Source organism: Lepisosteus platostomus, chromosome 17 (genome assembly GCF_059453375.1).
Source record: "Lepisosteus platostomus isolate fLepPlt1 chromosome 17, fLepPlt1.hap1, whole genome shotgun sequence".
Taxonomy (NCBI): domain Eukaryota; kingdom Metazoa; phylum Chordata; class Actinopteri; order Semionotiformes; family Lepisosteidae; genus Lepisosteus; species Lepisosteus platostomus.
Genome location: NC_142627.1, coordinates 24,630,234 through 24,646,191, shown reverse-complemented (window position 1 = coordinate 24,646,191; position 15,958 = coordinate 24,630,234). Strand labels below are relative to the sequence as shown.

At 37.7% G+C, this 15,958-nt stretch overlaps 2 protein-coding genes across 5 annotated transcripts in view; one reads left to right on the top strand and one right to left on the bottom strand.

Moving 5' to 3' along the window:
• LOC148646447 (isoaspartyl peptidase/L-asparaginase) overlaps nucleotides 1-12,990 on the bottom strand; it is a 46,466-nt gene extending 33,476 nt beyond the window's left edge. The window contains exons 1-3 of one of the 2 annotated variants that reach the window (XM_088610804.1): nucleotides 12,885-12,990; nucleotides 6,827-7,046; nucleotides 2,247-2,389 (exon numbers count right to left, since the gene is read on the bottom strand). In XM_088610804.1, coding sequence (XP_088466930.1) covers nucleotides 2,247-2,389; nucleotides 6,827-7,013 — 330 coding nt within the window. In that variant the 5' untranslated portion in view covers nucleotides 7,014-7,046; nucleotides 12,885-12,990. The remainder of the gene's footprint in view (nucleotides 1-2,246; nucleotides 2,390-6,826; nucleotides 7,047-12,884) is intronic. The other variant, XM_088610805.1, reaches the window with a different exon arrangement.
• The window catches only part of khdrbs2 (KH domain containing, RNA binding, signal transduction associated 2), a 123,522-nt gene continuing 119,708 nt past the window's right edge, over nucleotides 12,145-15,958 (top strand). For 2 of the 3 annotated variants that reach the window (XM_088610801.1, XM_088610802.1), the window contains exon 1: nucleotides 12,146-12,343. The gene's annotated coding sequence lies outside the window, so the exon portion shown is untranslated. Of the gene's footprint in view, nucleotides 12,344-15,958 lie in introns of all 3 variants that reach the window. The other variant, XR_015928016.1, reaches the window with a different exon arrangement.

Here is a 15,958-nt window from a genome sequence, read left to right as displayed (position 1 = left end):
TTGTTTTTATCCCAGCTTAGTTCTTAATGATTTAATTGAGCAAGTTGTGGTCTTAATTGATCTAAATCACGTGTAACCAACCCTCAAAGCTGTTGATGTCTCTTTAAATCATCAGTCACTTAAATATGGTTTGGTTTAGGGTTTACCGTTCTTCACATATTTTAAGCATGTTATATGACCTAAAAATTACCTAAATTGTCATTGGGACAGAAGTCCTTGAAGACCAGGAGTGATCGACATTATAACTATTTTCAGATTTTTCCTAGTTAATCTTAAAGCACTGCAAGGCAGTGTTCCTCTAAGGATGCCTGGTCTTTAAGGCATGTCTTACACTTGCCACAGTTTATATATTATCAGTGTAATAAATGTCTTATTTTCTTCACTTCTCTTAACAGTTACTCTGTTTTTAGGTACTGTAGATAGTGATATCACTGCTATTAACTCCAAGACCTCAACATTTCTCCTCATGCCTGAGGGAGAAAAGTGTTTATGAAAAGCTTCCATTTTCAATGTTTCAGTGCTAAAATCGGTTACAGTGCTATAGATTTTGCCTCAATTCCCGTTTTTTTTTAAATCAAATCTAAAATAACAGTTAGTTATTCAATTCTAGTACTGGGGGAACCATATTTGTTGTGTCAGTAAAATAATTTTTACCAAACTGTCTCATACAAACCTTATAAAGAAAAAAAACTGTCATTTAGCTGTTGTGGGTTTTAGTATGTTTAAATTACACTTTCTCTGATATTCTGGTCAATTACATAGACTCAATTTTAAAATGTGTTTATCAGCGCTACATTTTTTCCCACATCAAAAGTGAATACTACCCTTTAAAGCTCTTTCCCAACATTTTCTTTTAAATCAAAAAGCCAAAACAGGGGGCAGACATTTTTTCCCTGTGAATGAAGTAATGCTCTTATCAGGCCAACACAGTGATAGAGCGCTTCAGAGTGGTTCAAGCCGTGCAAGTGCTCACAGGTCGGGTCTGCACGCGCGGTTCTCAAGTTCCCAGCCTGGGTCTTGTCACTTGCTGCCTGTGGCTGGGATTGCCCCAGCATGGGCACATAATTAGCTCACAAGACGAATGGCTTGATGAGTGAGCCTGTATGCACTTCCTCTTCCTCCCCATGTGGTACGCGGGCTGTCGCTGAGAGCCAGGACACAGTGATGCACACAACTTGTGATCCCTGAGTAGACCGTATAATAACAAAATATCAAAGGAGCCTAAAATGAATATAATACTAACACAGTACAGCTTTAACCTTATGCCAAAAAAGTGATTTGAAATCCATACAAGGTGAATATAAAGTAATCACCCATAGGTCACAAATTATTTTTTACAGTGCATGAATGCTGCACAAAGAGAACTGAGCAAGTGGTTTATTGACGGACAGACAGCTGCGGAGATTACTCTGGGGGTGTGCAGAAAAGGGGGAAAGAGCCACAGCACTGGCTCAGACCCAACCTGTGATGAGGAGACCGACATTCGTCAGTCATGCCTCCACCGGGCTGGAATCGCACACGTGGCCGTGGCTGGGCTGGGAGAATGAGCCCCATGAAGATAAGAGCTTCTGCACAGCCACCCTGCAGCTCAACCACTCACAGAATTCGTTTGAGCCCTGAGACTTACTGGGAGAAACTATTAGCGTTGGGTTGCCAACAAAACTGCACAGCAAGCTGTTAATGACATTTTTTGTGTGCAAATCCCCATGTCTGGCTCAATTTTGTGTGTATGGCTTTATTTTTGTGCTAATTAAAAATTTTAATTAGCACAAAAATAAAACCATGCACACACAAAACAGAATATACATTCCATTTATATTTGGAATTTAATCATGTCTGAAAACTGAAGAACTGACCAAGCAGCAAAAATCTGGTCTGGAGGAACCTCTTCTTAGTTAAACTAACCTTTCTCCTTAGATACAGTAAAAGCCTACTTGGTTTTATGGATTGAGTGCATGTATTGAATTAGTGAAAATGTGCAGTTCTGAACTTTCAGTACTAACAACCTTTTTAGCTATACAGTAGATGAGTAATGGCTGAAACACATTACCTTGCAAAAGAGAAAATGGCTTAACCTTGTGACAAAGCAAGTTGCTGCTGGCTCATTGTTGACATCAGAAAGGAATTAAACAGATGCAGTAACTCTGGACCAAGCTGATTTACTCTGACCCAGACCCATCTCTTTCATTTTTTTCTGTTTTAAGCTTTGATTTTGTTTAGAATGTAAAAAAAAAGAGCAGCAGCACCTTTTCCATGACTGAGCGAGCAAATGTCACTGGATTGGAAATGTTCCTGATGGAGGAGACTGCTCCAGCAGCCAGAGTCTCTCCATCCATGATGATGGCATCCAGCTCCACTTCACAATCAGCATTCAGCACCGCTCCATGTCCTGCAAGAAGCCATTCCATTTGTAAAAGGTCAGACCCTCTTAGCCTTGCGCTTTTGAAGCAAAGCAGAGAAAACTATTGCAGAGCTATTTACAACCCTGTTTTGACAGCTGATGGCCAATCCTCTTAAAGGAAAACTGATTTTTCCACTTTTTTTCCACAGTGTTATTTAAGTGGACAAATGTCCAGAGGCTAACAGATGAGGAAGAAAAAACAGAAAAATCTTAAATATTCTTCTCATTTATTAGTTTTGCAGATAGTTACCCATGAAAAAGTAATACTTTCCTGAATAATTACTTTTTAAAGTAATTTAAGCACACAAGAAATTAACCAGTTTGCATTATTCATTCCAAATAAAAATTAGAAGTAATTATGTATGTGCGATACTTTTCAGAGTAAAGATTTTCTGACTACATTTATGAGAGAAAAAGAAACCAGACTCAAGCACATTATCCTTCAGCTCTATTTCTATTAAGTCACTCCTGAAAGGCATTATCACTGCTTTATAGCAGGATTAGTGGATTCCGTTAACTCAAGGGAAATCAAAGAGTTACATCCTGATATATCTGCACTACATCTGAAGGTTTCTCCCCGTTTTTTAGGCTTCATATTACGTATGACCATTTCTTTCATTAACACTATTTTAAAGCCATTCAATGGGATATTGTACTAAATAAAGTACCTTGGATACCTGACTCCATTTCCTTTCCCAGAGATGTTTCAGATAAGCTTATAAATGGACTAAGTAACACATTCTTTTTTTTTCTACGCAGTAAAGTTCTTTTGCCTTCTTCCAGAAAGTTTTCTGTGGGAGGCAAAGGTGTAGTTAAGCCCTGTAACATCCTGGAAAACCACAGAAACACCTTGTAATTTGAAGGACAAGCTTGTTTTTTTTTCTTGTGGTAAACAGCAGTACTGTTTCTCTATCAAAAAGCCTTTAATCCGAGATTAATTTTTAAAGCCACTAGCAAAACACAATCAACCCAGATCAGGTGATGCAGGGATCAGTGGTCTGTTTTGTGTGCTACCTCAGCATCAACAGTGCGGTCCTACATGGCACTGTCTCTTATCTCTTTTCACTGCTGCTCACACTGGACACTGCTCTATTAGCTGTCCGCACCCTGTGATTATCAGAAGGGCTTCGTAATAGGCTGATTGCAATTAATGGAGGATGCTCCTTTATGTATAAATCCACAGGAGTAGATTTAAACTGCATTTCCACAGTTTTCCACTCTGTTATCATGATAATCGCATAATGTTTGCCATAGCTTCCCTTTTCTGATATAGTTCTTTAACATATTATAGGTCACACTGTGCCATAAATGTGATTCCACTGACACTGTTATTCGCATTTACCTTGGCTTAGTTTTATAAGATGAACTAGGTTAAACCTAGAGTAGCATTTTGTGAGACAGACGTTCATCAAAAAATAAGCTATGGGAGATGCCAGAATGACTGCAGTGAGCATTCATTCGTAAAACCTGCTAAACATTATTTTGTTTTTCTCTTTAAAATAAGTGAGTACTTATACAGTACCTTGCCAAAGTGAAATTAAGTCATTATCTCCGCCTGTTTTTCACAAGAGTTTTTGCAAGATTTGTCAGCTAAGCCATACACTGCAGAATCCCATTAAACACTGCCAGGGCCAAATATTACATCAGCTGAAAATAGTGTTTCCCTGTAGTGAACAAAGCCTGTGTGCAGTAATTAGGGTTGAGTTTACTGTGCAGTACTGTCAGGATCACCACTGGGATCATACCAAATACTGGAGAAAAGTCATATTCGTCTTTGAAATTGCAAGTTTAAAATACTGAGCATGTCTTTCTAGCTGTTATTTATCACAGTGACAAGTAGGGAAAGCAGTTGAATAGGGATTGAATTATTTGTCAGAAATATAAACTAGTTTTTAAATAGAGTTATTGAGCTTAACCCCCTGTACAGTGTATGTTGTTAGTTTTTGCGTGTGATGAAAATAGAAGTCAACTTTCAATTTCCAGGAGTACATCTCTGATTCAAATCACTGGACTAGTGGGATTCTATTTCCTAAGGAAAAGCTGTATCCATGTGAAGTGACTCACTATTAGAAAAAAGTACAAAGAAATGGACTAAAATATAAATGCTCAGAGGTTTCACATTGAAGCCGTTAAGAAAGTGGTTTTCATTAGTGTCATTGTACAATGTCACAATCTTTTTTAGTTATTTAAAGAATGATTAGCAATCAATAAAATATTCACTTTGTATTTCAATGAAATTCATAACAGCTTTAATTCATTGATCCAATGTGGGAGAATTTTGCTTGCTACCCACGTTTCATCATTGTTAAAAATGCAGTTTAACAAGTTTTCATTTTGGCTAAAGTGCATTTTCATGTTTAGACAGTAAATGTCCAATAGATGTGCTTAAACTGACATTTTTTCATTTATTTTTGCCCTTGATGTATTGTAACAACATCTCTTTTCAGCACATGTGGACAGTCATAAATATACATTTTCCCCAACAGAGCACTGAGGTCATTCAAAGCTTCTGTAGCCTCTCCCTCGCCATGTAAGACTGCATTAGTCGTGTATTGATCAGTTGTGCTCCTGCTCACACAGTGTATAAAATTATCTCAATGAAGTGCTGATTGCGCTTTTATGCTTTAGAAAGGATCTGGCATTTCACCTAATGTGGCAGTTAGCCATCACAAATGAGATAGTTTCTGACAAGCTTAGTGTGTTAATGAAGTGAGTTGTTTTCTGGTGTAATCTGACCATTATCTGAAATGTCTCACCGTTTTCAGAATAATCATTAAACTAACACATGAGAAGTGTGAAATAAAACTTAGTCTCGCATGGGTTCAGACAACACCTCTGTCTCAGAAGTCACGCTGTTATTTCCACACTCCTTCCTGGTCTTTTATTTAAGCAAATAATGTTTCTGAGGAGGAAGCTTGTCATTAAAAAACAATACTCAAGTTAGACACGAGAGTGAGGAGCTGTGCATTCAATTTGTAAAAGAAAAAGTAAAGGTTAAATACAGGCTGAAAAATAAAAAAAATTAGAAACACTACATTTCAGCTCTAGAGCTGTCGTCACATGATGTTTGATTTGCAAGTTGCTGTTGGGGTGGGCTAAGTAGGACTGCACTGCTGCCTCACAGCTCTTCATGTCTGGTCACAGTATGTCTGCAGCATCTTCTGTGTGGAGTTCATGTGTTCTCCTTCTGTTCATGTGGGTTTCATCTGCGTATTCCAGTTTCCTCCCGCATTCCAAAGACACGCTGGCTAGATTAACTGGTTTCTCTAGATCACCGGTATGCCACCCAGGGAAGTTGGTCCCACCTTGTACCCGACTTCTGGTACAGTTTCTGGGGTATTGTGACCAACACGAGAAGTAAACAGATTTTATGATACCTCTAATGGCTTGACGAGGCCAGTGAGTGAATTTGTATGTGTTATTGAAAATTCTTTCCACTTATTTTAATGTGGGGCTAATTTTTAACATTTTTCATAGTTATTTTCTTTTCAGAACAGAGTATGTTTCTTTCTGTTGATTTGCTGTTAAAATATTTTATGGAATGGTGTTATACTGTACATTCGCTGGCTGAACTGTGGTTCAGTGGCTAGTAATGCTACCACACAACTGCAGGGTCCAGTCTGTGCAGTGTTTGCATGTTCTTCCTGGCCTTATCTGGGTTCTGGCCAGTTTCCTTCCTCTGTAGGATATCTTTGATTGGCCATTACAGTGGTTTTCAGTCCTGGTCCTGGAATACCTTTTACTCCAAGGGGGGCTTAATAACAAGCTCATTTATTTCAATTTTCTATTTTAGTCATTTTTTAAAATTTCTGTTCATCTCTTTTTAAATGCGAATGAGATTCGCAATAGGTATGAACCCTGTGCTAATTAGTGAGTTTCAGGACTCCCCTCATTCAGGTGAGGTAGCTGGAGCTGAAATGGATTTAAGCAGAATAAGAAAAAAACACTGACTCATTGCAGACGTTATGCAGTATCACTCCCAAAACATAAACAAAACTGTTTATTCTTAATGAGTTAATTCTAAAATAGCAAGGTGATGAGAGACTGCATAATGCAATGCATACTGTAAGCTCTTAATCTAGATTATTTTTAAAATGAAGAATGACAAAAGTGTTAAAGAGCAACCAGTTCAGTTACGGGCACCAATTATCACCAATTAATTGATTAAGGGCCATCTGGAAGAAAACCCAGCAGACAGGTGGGTACACCAGATCCAGGACTGAGACCTACTGGGTTTTTGAAATTGTACCCTCGCATTTATCCCCTGAGCAAGGTGAAATGGGGTGGCTGAGTACCCCAACTCGTTACTTCCTTATCTTCCTGCTTATCTTCCCTCTGGCCTATGGGCCCATACAGACCGAATTCCAATTGTGTTGCTCACCTTGTAAGAAGACTGGATCTAGCGACATAGCCATGAAAACCCACCTGCATCAAAGACTGGATCATCTTCCATGACTCTCACAGCCTGTTCCACTGCATCCAGGCAGCTTCCCCCCTGCTTCAGGACGGAGAAGCCCCCCCAGGCTGCGGCCTTCACCCCTCTCACGCTCGCTCCTGACATCGCGTCAGGAATGGCCCAGGCCCCGCCGTGAACGACTACCACCGGCTTCATCTTCCGCTGCTGCCTCCCCCAGCGCCACAGGATCTGCCAACGAGCAAAGTGATCAATCAGCCCCAGAGGCAGCACCCCAATCTACGCAGTATGTTTCCAGAAAGAACAGAGGGAGAAGGAAACGAAGAACGTGTTCCAGCACTGTGTTTCGGCAGTAAGCATTTGTTTTGCTCTTTTATTTTGAAATTTGAGGACTAAATATACGCAAAACTACAGCTGTGAGTATATTTCAACATAGATTTTACTTGCGTTCAGATGGGCTACCACAGTAAATCCAGCTTCACAACCAAATAAAATGACTGGCTGTGGTAAAAGATCAGTAAAGTGTAACAAATCACAGTCGAATCAAGCAAAGGAGCACAGAAAACTGAAAAAATATTGTTCAGATTTAACATTCAGAAAGAGAGCTGATACTGTATCTTGGTGTCATATCCAGGGATGACAGGTTGACATACAGTATACAGTCGTCTGTTAAAGGTAGGCTGAACAGGATTTCATAATGTGTGTTGTGAAACATATCTGGGGTCAGCCACAGTTCTTTGTGTATCTTAATTAACTGCAGTCAATATATAATTATACCCATAATTGTGTTAATTATAGTGTACTTGCTATTTGGGTGTATTGTATTTTAATCCTTCACCTCATTTGCACATTAACATGCAGAAAAAAACAGTTCTGGTTCAATTACTGTCTATTTAGCTGGAGCCTTGAATAAAGGATTCGGATAAATGAGTAACGTTAAAAAAATGGTAGCATACCTAACAACCTGCCTCATTTGATTAATATGTGCGATGACTGCACTACAGAATTGTTTTGCTTAAGGACAGCAACATAGTTAAACTGGAATTAGAGACAGTTTGAGAGGCAGGGCTGAAGTTCTGATTACGAGTTAACCCATCATTCACAGTTCCAGGTTGTGTTTTACAGTGAACAGCTTCAGCACACAGTGAAGTCAGCACAGCATGAAGGTACAGTACAAGGCTCCTGCTCGGGCCTAGTGGTCACGGCCCAGAGGAGACTTCCTGGGATGCGGATGTTGCTTTGGTTTAAAGTTAGGGTCAGGTGTAAATCTAGGGGTGAAAACCAAATAATGTTATTTCTGGTTTGATTAAATTTAGGTCTTAGGTTTATTGAAAAATAGGGACACACGGTTCATGTTTAAGAATAATTAATTCACTAAATTATTTGGGTAAAAAAAAAATTACCTTAGCTCAGCAGAATTTATATATATTGAAAACCTAGTCTATTGCATGAAAATTATTGAATGGGGAAACATAATTAAAACGGTCTACACTTATTAGCTTTCTTATTATATTATACTTTTGAAGTGCATGATTAATACTTCAATTCTAATACAATAAATACATTCAGTCTCCATAAGTCTGTGGTATTTACTTTGAAAAGGTTTTTAGAAACTGTTAAATAACTTAACACCCTTTGTGTAATATGATTTATTCATATTATTGCTTTTTTACATGACCCACTGATTTATTTGTTCATAAAGGAAGATGGTACTTCGATTACTTGGTAGTCAGTTGCAACAAATCATAAGAAACTAAGCAACATGAACATACAAACCCCTGAATCCTGTCCAAATTGGCATAGGATATGCAAAAAATAAAATGTATTTCTTTTGTTGTACACTGCCTAAATGGAGAGAATGTGATGTATTGCCACACCCTTTAAAAAACAAGAACTTGTTAGTCTTACTTCATACTAATACCTCTTGCAGAAAAGCCCCATTTAACATTGACAAGACCATCCTTTCTGGATATTGAAAGCCTATCAATCTAATGCTTTCACATAAACATTTCTTACTGTGGTAAATTAGTGTTAAACAACAGGACTGTATAAGCACCCTGTACCACTAATGAGCTGGAAAGATGATGGAGAAACTATCTGTAAGAAAGCCCATCTGTAGAATCCAACACTACACCTCAGTTTTTCTGTCATGCTTGAAGAGGTTTACCCTTCCTACACCTTTTTCAAAAGAATCACTCTTTACACAATAATATAAGCAGACAAAATGTTAATTATTATATCAAAATGGACCTGGCAAAGACAAGTTTTTAACTTGATAAGATTGTTCTTTGAAAAAGAAACTTCAGTAATAGACACAGAATAAATGATATGATATCAAAGTATATGACTTTCAGAAAGCTTTTAAAAAATGAATTCTAATAGATTTATTCTTAAATAGCATTTAAGCATGTTAGGTATTCAAGGTAATGCTTGTGTTTGGACTGACAATGGGTTAATAGACAGGACAGAGAGGGTACAGGCAAGGGGTGAATGTTCCAATTGGAATGATGTCATTCGTGGAGCATCACAAGGCTACATGTTAGAGCTGCTGCTCTTCCTAATTTATACCAGTGCCCTAGATTCTGATATAATTAGTAAACTGGTGGAATTTGCAAATGTTACCAAAATAGGAGAATTAGCCAACATTGTAAAAATTGCAAAAGGAAATTTGCAATGGTTTAGATAGGGAAAACACCTGGCAGATGGTATTTAATGTAGAAGAGTGCAGATACCAAAAATATAAATTATAATTATATTTGGGAGACGTTGAGCTTTTAGACACTACCTACAAAACTACGAAGGCGTTGATATTCATGCAGATCTTTTTACTGGGCTTTGGGGAAATGTCCTGCATGACAGGCTAAAAGAGCTAAATCATTTATGTCTTGAGCAGAAAGGAACAGAAGGGAACTGGTATTCAAAGTACTCAAAGGCATTGAAAAAACTGAAACCCCTGTACATCTTCAAAATCAGCTGTGTGTGATTTTGTGAAACATAAACAGATAAGGCAAATTGAAACAAGGGGGAAATGAACTTAAAACTATAAATAGGAGACAGTTCTTTACACAGTGGTCTGTGGGAGTCTGGAACAAGTGCCCTGGCCATGCTGCAGATTATTTGATTCTTACAAGACACAGCTGTATGAGCTACTAAAACACAAAACAGTTTTCTTACATTCCTGTACTGTATTCCTAAAGATTCTGGGACACATTAGAGAAACCCTCTGAGAGCATTATATTTAGGATATATACAGTAAGCCTTTCTAAAAAAAAGTCCAACAACCTTGAAAAGTACAGTATTTTCACAAGGAGGAAAAATCTACAAACCCTCCTTTTAAGTCAACATTCTCAAAAAGATCAAAAACCTTACTGGAAATTCTCATGGAGTAAAATGAACTTTATTATTAGAAAATTGAAAGCATGTCATATGCGGTGTGCCATAACATTCCTCTAACGGACAGTACCATTTCTTGAATTACTAAGTGAAATAGTATAATATAGAGAAAACCTGAGAAACTCAAGATGTTTATTTGAAGCATTTTTTTCTGGACACAAATTGGAGACCTGCTGAAAATGATAAGAATCCTGGAAACCACCAATATGAGGCAGGTGCTGTAGGGGCTGAAATGAGCTGGGATTAGGATGAGCCCAGTATCCACCACAGGTACACACCCAGTGTGTTTGTCTGAGGGAGAGATGAGCAGCATGATACAATGCATGTAACATAATAAACACCACTGTTGAATACTAATCAGATGATAGAGGATGAATAATATTGGTGTCAGTACTTAGAAGAAAAATGTTAATATAAGTCAGTCTAATCCCAGATCAATGAATAAACTAAACATTTTTCTTGTGGTAATGATTTATTTGAAAATTATGGATTAGGAAAGATTGTTTTTCTCCAGTGACATGAATCTACATTATTCCTTTACGGAAACAAGATCATATATTAAAAAGTCATTTGGAGATGAAAAGGAATACAATGCAATTTAATGTAAGTTTCTATGCACAAGTATATTAAATGTGTTTATGGAGCATACAACAACAGAAGAGTAATAACTTGTATTGAAGCAGCCTTCTCTGTGTATCTTACAACCCTGTACTTATAGTGTACGGTATTTATACAGTATATTGAAACAATTAAACTGTTTTTCTTTTTGCAAAAACACAATTCTGTGGAGAACTTCTATTGAAATTTCATCCAATTTGCTTTAATATAACAGATAATTCTGATAGATCTGTACTTTGCAGTACAAAAGTAGCCTTTTAGCTGTACGTATGTGTAGAGAGGAACAAGTTATGTTAATGAAAAGGAGCCCCTGATTTTGTCAGATTTGATTGATTAATGTGACAGTTTTTTTCCCACAACACGTCATAATGGCTGCTCATGCTGCCCTCGCAGGTCTTCTTTTTATCCAATCTAAGCTCCAGTAATAACTGTCAAAGATGTTATGATGGTAGTAAACAGTTGAAGGGTTTGAGAAACCCATTCATGCTGCGTAACATGTTTAATTTCCTTGTTGGGGACTGTAAAAAAAGTATGTTAAGCAAAACAATGTTAAGCAGGAACATATTTCCTATAAAAAATAATGGAAATAGGGGTTATTGTGACCATATTGTGACTGGGAGGACTTAAATATTCCCTGGAGGGTGTTGAGTATGACATATCAACACTCTGGGAGAACTGGAAGAGAGGTGTGAAGTCAAAACCTGTAAATGAATGTGGAGGATTAGAAGGAGCAGAGTCTGTTGTTAAGGGAAGGAGGAAAGTGCGATCCTAGTTTCAGGAGAACTTTGGTTTTGGACTTCTTTCTATAATAGGAGTTCCGAAACACCTCTGTGAAGATGCAGAAGAAGAGATCAGTATGAGTTAGAGGTGAAATGGAAAACTATGGATTTGGAGAGAACTTTGGTCTTGATCACTCTGACACATTCCCTGAAACGGTCTCCCAGTCTCCTTCTCCTATTTACATTGTTGAGACAGGAAGTTCTCCCAGAATGTTGATACTCTTTCTACCCCATTCTTCTTACTTCACTTATCTCCACTAAACCTACATGGCTGGCTGACAGCACAACCACGTCACTGCCACAACTGTTGTCTAAGTTCTGGGACTTAAGCTTTTTGCCTGAAAAGCCCAGTTAGAAATTGCACCTGTACGCAAGACAGAATTCTGCTCAATGTCTAGCCTGCAGCCAAGACGTCCTGAACAGCTAGCTACCACTGTGCATAACCACATGATCACGGGAGCAATGCGGTTAGCCTTTCGGAATATCTCAGTATTCAGAAGTGGTGCCACACCCAGATCAAACCAAATTCATCCCCATCTGTGACTCGCCCTGACTTGCAGTTGCCCTTGTGCACAGACATTGTCCTCGTTTAGCTCAGCACAACCCACTGAAGAGACCTATCAGTGTGAGGCTACAGGAGACCTCTCTCCACTTTTTACTTTTTACCTCGAGCAGCACCAGGACCTGATGAACATCGAGTCAGCGAAGCAGGGATTGGGCAATGCTGTGACAGACCCCGTAAGCTGTTTCCTTATCCTTTTGTGTGAGAATTATGAATCGTGAATACTAAATTACAAATACTAAAGACATAATCTTTGTTTTGATGTCTTCTTAATCTTCTTATCTGCTTTAGCTTGATAACCCTCACTTGAACCTGTGAGTGAGCTTGTATGTGTACACGTGTGAGTGATGATCAATATTTCTAAACATTCTACTCATTTCAAAATTAAACTTAAAAATGTATTAATTTTACTGCATAGTGTTAATGCATACAGAACAAACATATGCATTAACATTAGTATCTCATTAGTATAGTAACGGCACAAATTTTTCCTATTCTTTGCTTTCTGTTAGTACAATTGAGCAGAATCACACCTGAGAATGTGATCTACAGGTACAGGATTTTACAACATATAACACCAAAGCTGCAGCCAGTGTCTGTTTGACAAAAGTGGACCTACAGTACTTTAGAAATTGTGATGATTTTATTAGTCGCCTTGCATAAAGATATAGTATGCGCTACAAAAATTAAATGCAATAACAGCAAATTCGTACTTACATTCTCATGTGATACGTGAAATCTGTCAGTGTGCTCTCAAGAGTAGAACCATATTGTGCAACTTTCATAAACAGAATAACTCACAGTGCTCGCTGAACTCCAGACATGTAGGCAGGGCAGAAGGAGGAAATGGCACATCTGCCACAGTGCACTTTACCCATTGCTATAGAAACAGAAATCTGGGGAGCTGTTTTATTAACAGGGCTAATCCCCAGCGTCAGCTGGCTGAAATGTCAGCTCAGTTCAAATCTCATTCCAGAACATGTTTCTAGGATTACTTTGGCAGATCTCCATATAGGCCCCTGGGTGGGAAAAAGGGAAACATTTATAATCTCACATTATATGACACCAGCTGAATATTGTTAATTGATCAAAGTTACATTTTAAAACAGAATTGCCCTGTTTAGTTTTTCTTACAATGAGGTCAAACGCAATAGTAGAAGCCTACCTTAGAATCCTTGAAATCAAACACTTTGAAAGTGTAGGAGAGGGTAGCGATAACTGTGTGGCAGTGGTGCAGCTCACGTTGTTTAGGCACAGACATGCTCTTCCTCAGAGCTTTCGAGGTATAAAAAGAAGGAAAAAAACGTGATCACATAAAGAGGTACACAATGTCAAAATTCATTTTCCTGGAAATACAGAAAAAGATTATTAAAGTCAAATTGCTGAATGTACATGTCATCAATGTCTTCATTCAGAGCTGAAACACAGGATATAAATAATAAACATAGAAAGAATACTAAAAACTTAAAAAATCAAGTAATAAAGAAATGATAGTTATAATATTGTTAAGGCATTCTGAAAACGTATTACAGTTTATCACTCTTTCAGATATTTGGGTAATACCAGTAGTTATAGAATAATTATTTTTTTATTCTCTGCTAAAGATGACAGAATAATCCAGCATGCTATAAATAGATAGAACTTTGACCACTTTGGTCATTAATATCTTAGAACAGGACATACAATTTGGCATTTTTGTATTTCTGTAATTAACATTACACAACTGCTTTTTTTTAAATTGATGTATTGTATTTTTAATGATATTGTTACGGACAAATGGGTCATAAAATCTATCGTTAGCATTTCACATCATAATGAACAACTCAAGGTCTAAAGAGAGTCTGAAAACAATGGGTTGCTTCTGAGTAGTTTACATAGCTGTAGGTGGGCTGAGAGGTGATCAAAGGGCATTTTCTGGTTTATTCTAGTTAATTAAATTCATGATTAGAAGCTTCAATACATGAAAACCATGGCATTAACAGACAGAAAGGGAAAGGAAGACAGGACACAGAGATACCTGTACATTTCCTGTTCATTATACATTCTCCTCTGTTTTTAAACTGCTCTTTTCATCAAACATTAATATAAAATCAATGGATAGCAATTATCTCATCTCATTTTTGGAAACGTGGACTTTGTTAAAAATGTGTGTTTAATAAATGGTTAACAGCAATATAAAGCCATTACAGAGGGAGTTTAGGAAGACGACGGCTTTCTGGATGAAGAAATGTAAAAAGACTTTTGGATCTCAAACTGCACTTGCTAGAGCACTTTCAGTCCAAGATCTGAGGAACTTATTTAAAGCGTTCTAAAAACCTAAATGTCATAAATGTCATGCTTTTAGGGTGTACAATACACTACTGCTGTTTGTTAGGCAAGAGCTACTGTTTTCAGATCCACTTTGTCTAATTAGGTTCTAAAAATTCCAATAATATTTCCATAATCTTACATGTAATACATGTCAAACAAATGTCCTGATTCAGAACTTCCTGATTCCACTTCGCACTGCATGGGCACTTTACTGACTCTACAGTATGTCAATGACATCTAAATAACATCTCATCTCCTTGAGAACAATTAGTAAGATGTCATTGGGCCCTGGGGATTTATTAATATTGAGTGATTTGAGAACCCAATCCACTATAGATCACTGAGCTATAATTAATGTTACATTTATATTTTTATGTATCTGCACACCGGGTTTCTGAGTTTTGCCAGCAGCCATATCACACTGCAGCTCACCGCTGGCAGCCCACTGGAGCTCAGCAGGTGTGGGCCTGGCCAGTACCTGGTTGGGAGACTCCTGGGAAAGCGAAGGTTGTTGCTGGAAGAGGTGTTAGTGGGGCCAGCAGGGGGCGCTCTGCTAGCTTTAAGAACGCCTCTTCCAGTAGCAACCTTCGCTTGTAAAATGTGTTTGCAGACTCTGATATCTGCATACCTGTAACCAAATCTTTTAATTTCTGAGATGTAATGGTTAATATGTGTTTCTTAAACTTTTCAGTTTTTAAAGGCACCTAACAAGGTATTTTTCAATCGTAACTTTTTGTTAATATTTAAATATTAAAAGTTAATATTTACGTTTTAAGTTTTCCCCCAGTTATTACCTTACCATGATGTTCCCAAGAAACAAAAAAATAAAATAAAATTAGATGCTTAATATTCTCCAACAACAGTGTTTTTCGCTTGCATAGCAAACTGCTGTCAGGACCTAATACTGATTTGATCCTCTGTCTTCTGGAATTCATAGTGTGCCAACATGGTGGAGTCATTTAACTCTAGTGCAGGGTATACACAGGAGATAAGAATCCAACTCTCCTCAGAGCTCCCTTTTTTCACCTGAGTCCTTGACACAACATAAGAGGACACGGCTAAACTGTTTACCAGCACCGATCATGAAACACTGTACCTTTTACTCCAAAACAATAACATTCCAACTCTTAATTCCTTGATCCTCTCTCTCGTTCCTTCTCCCATGGAACTGATGGAACTGCCTTCTGTCTCCTGATGGTAAATGCTCAACCTCTGCTTCCTGGACTTTATATCTTCACTTGAACAGTTGTCTTCCTTCAAACAGAGATAGTTTCATAAGAAATTATTTTTTAAACAAAGCTATCTGAATTAGACTTCCCAAGCAATTGGTTGAGTCTTCGACTCTGTACAATCTTCAACATGTTCTTGGTTGAAGATTTACTTAGCAACAAAACTAAACAAGCAAACATAATGGATGGAATAGCCTGCTGCCACTTCAACCTTTTCTCCCATTTTAATTAAGATAAATGTATTACTATTCA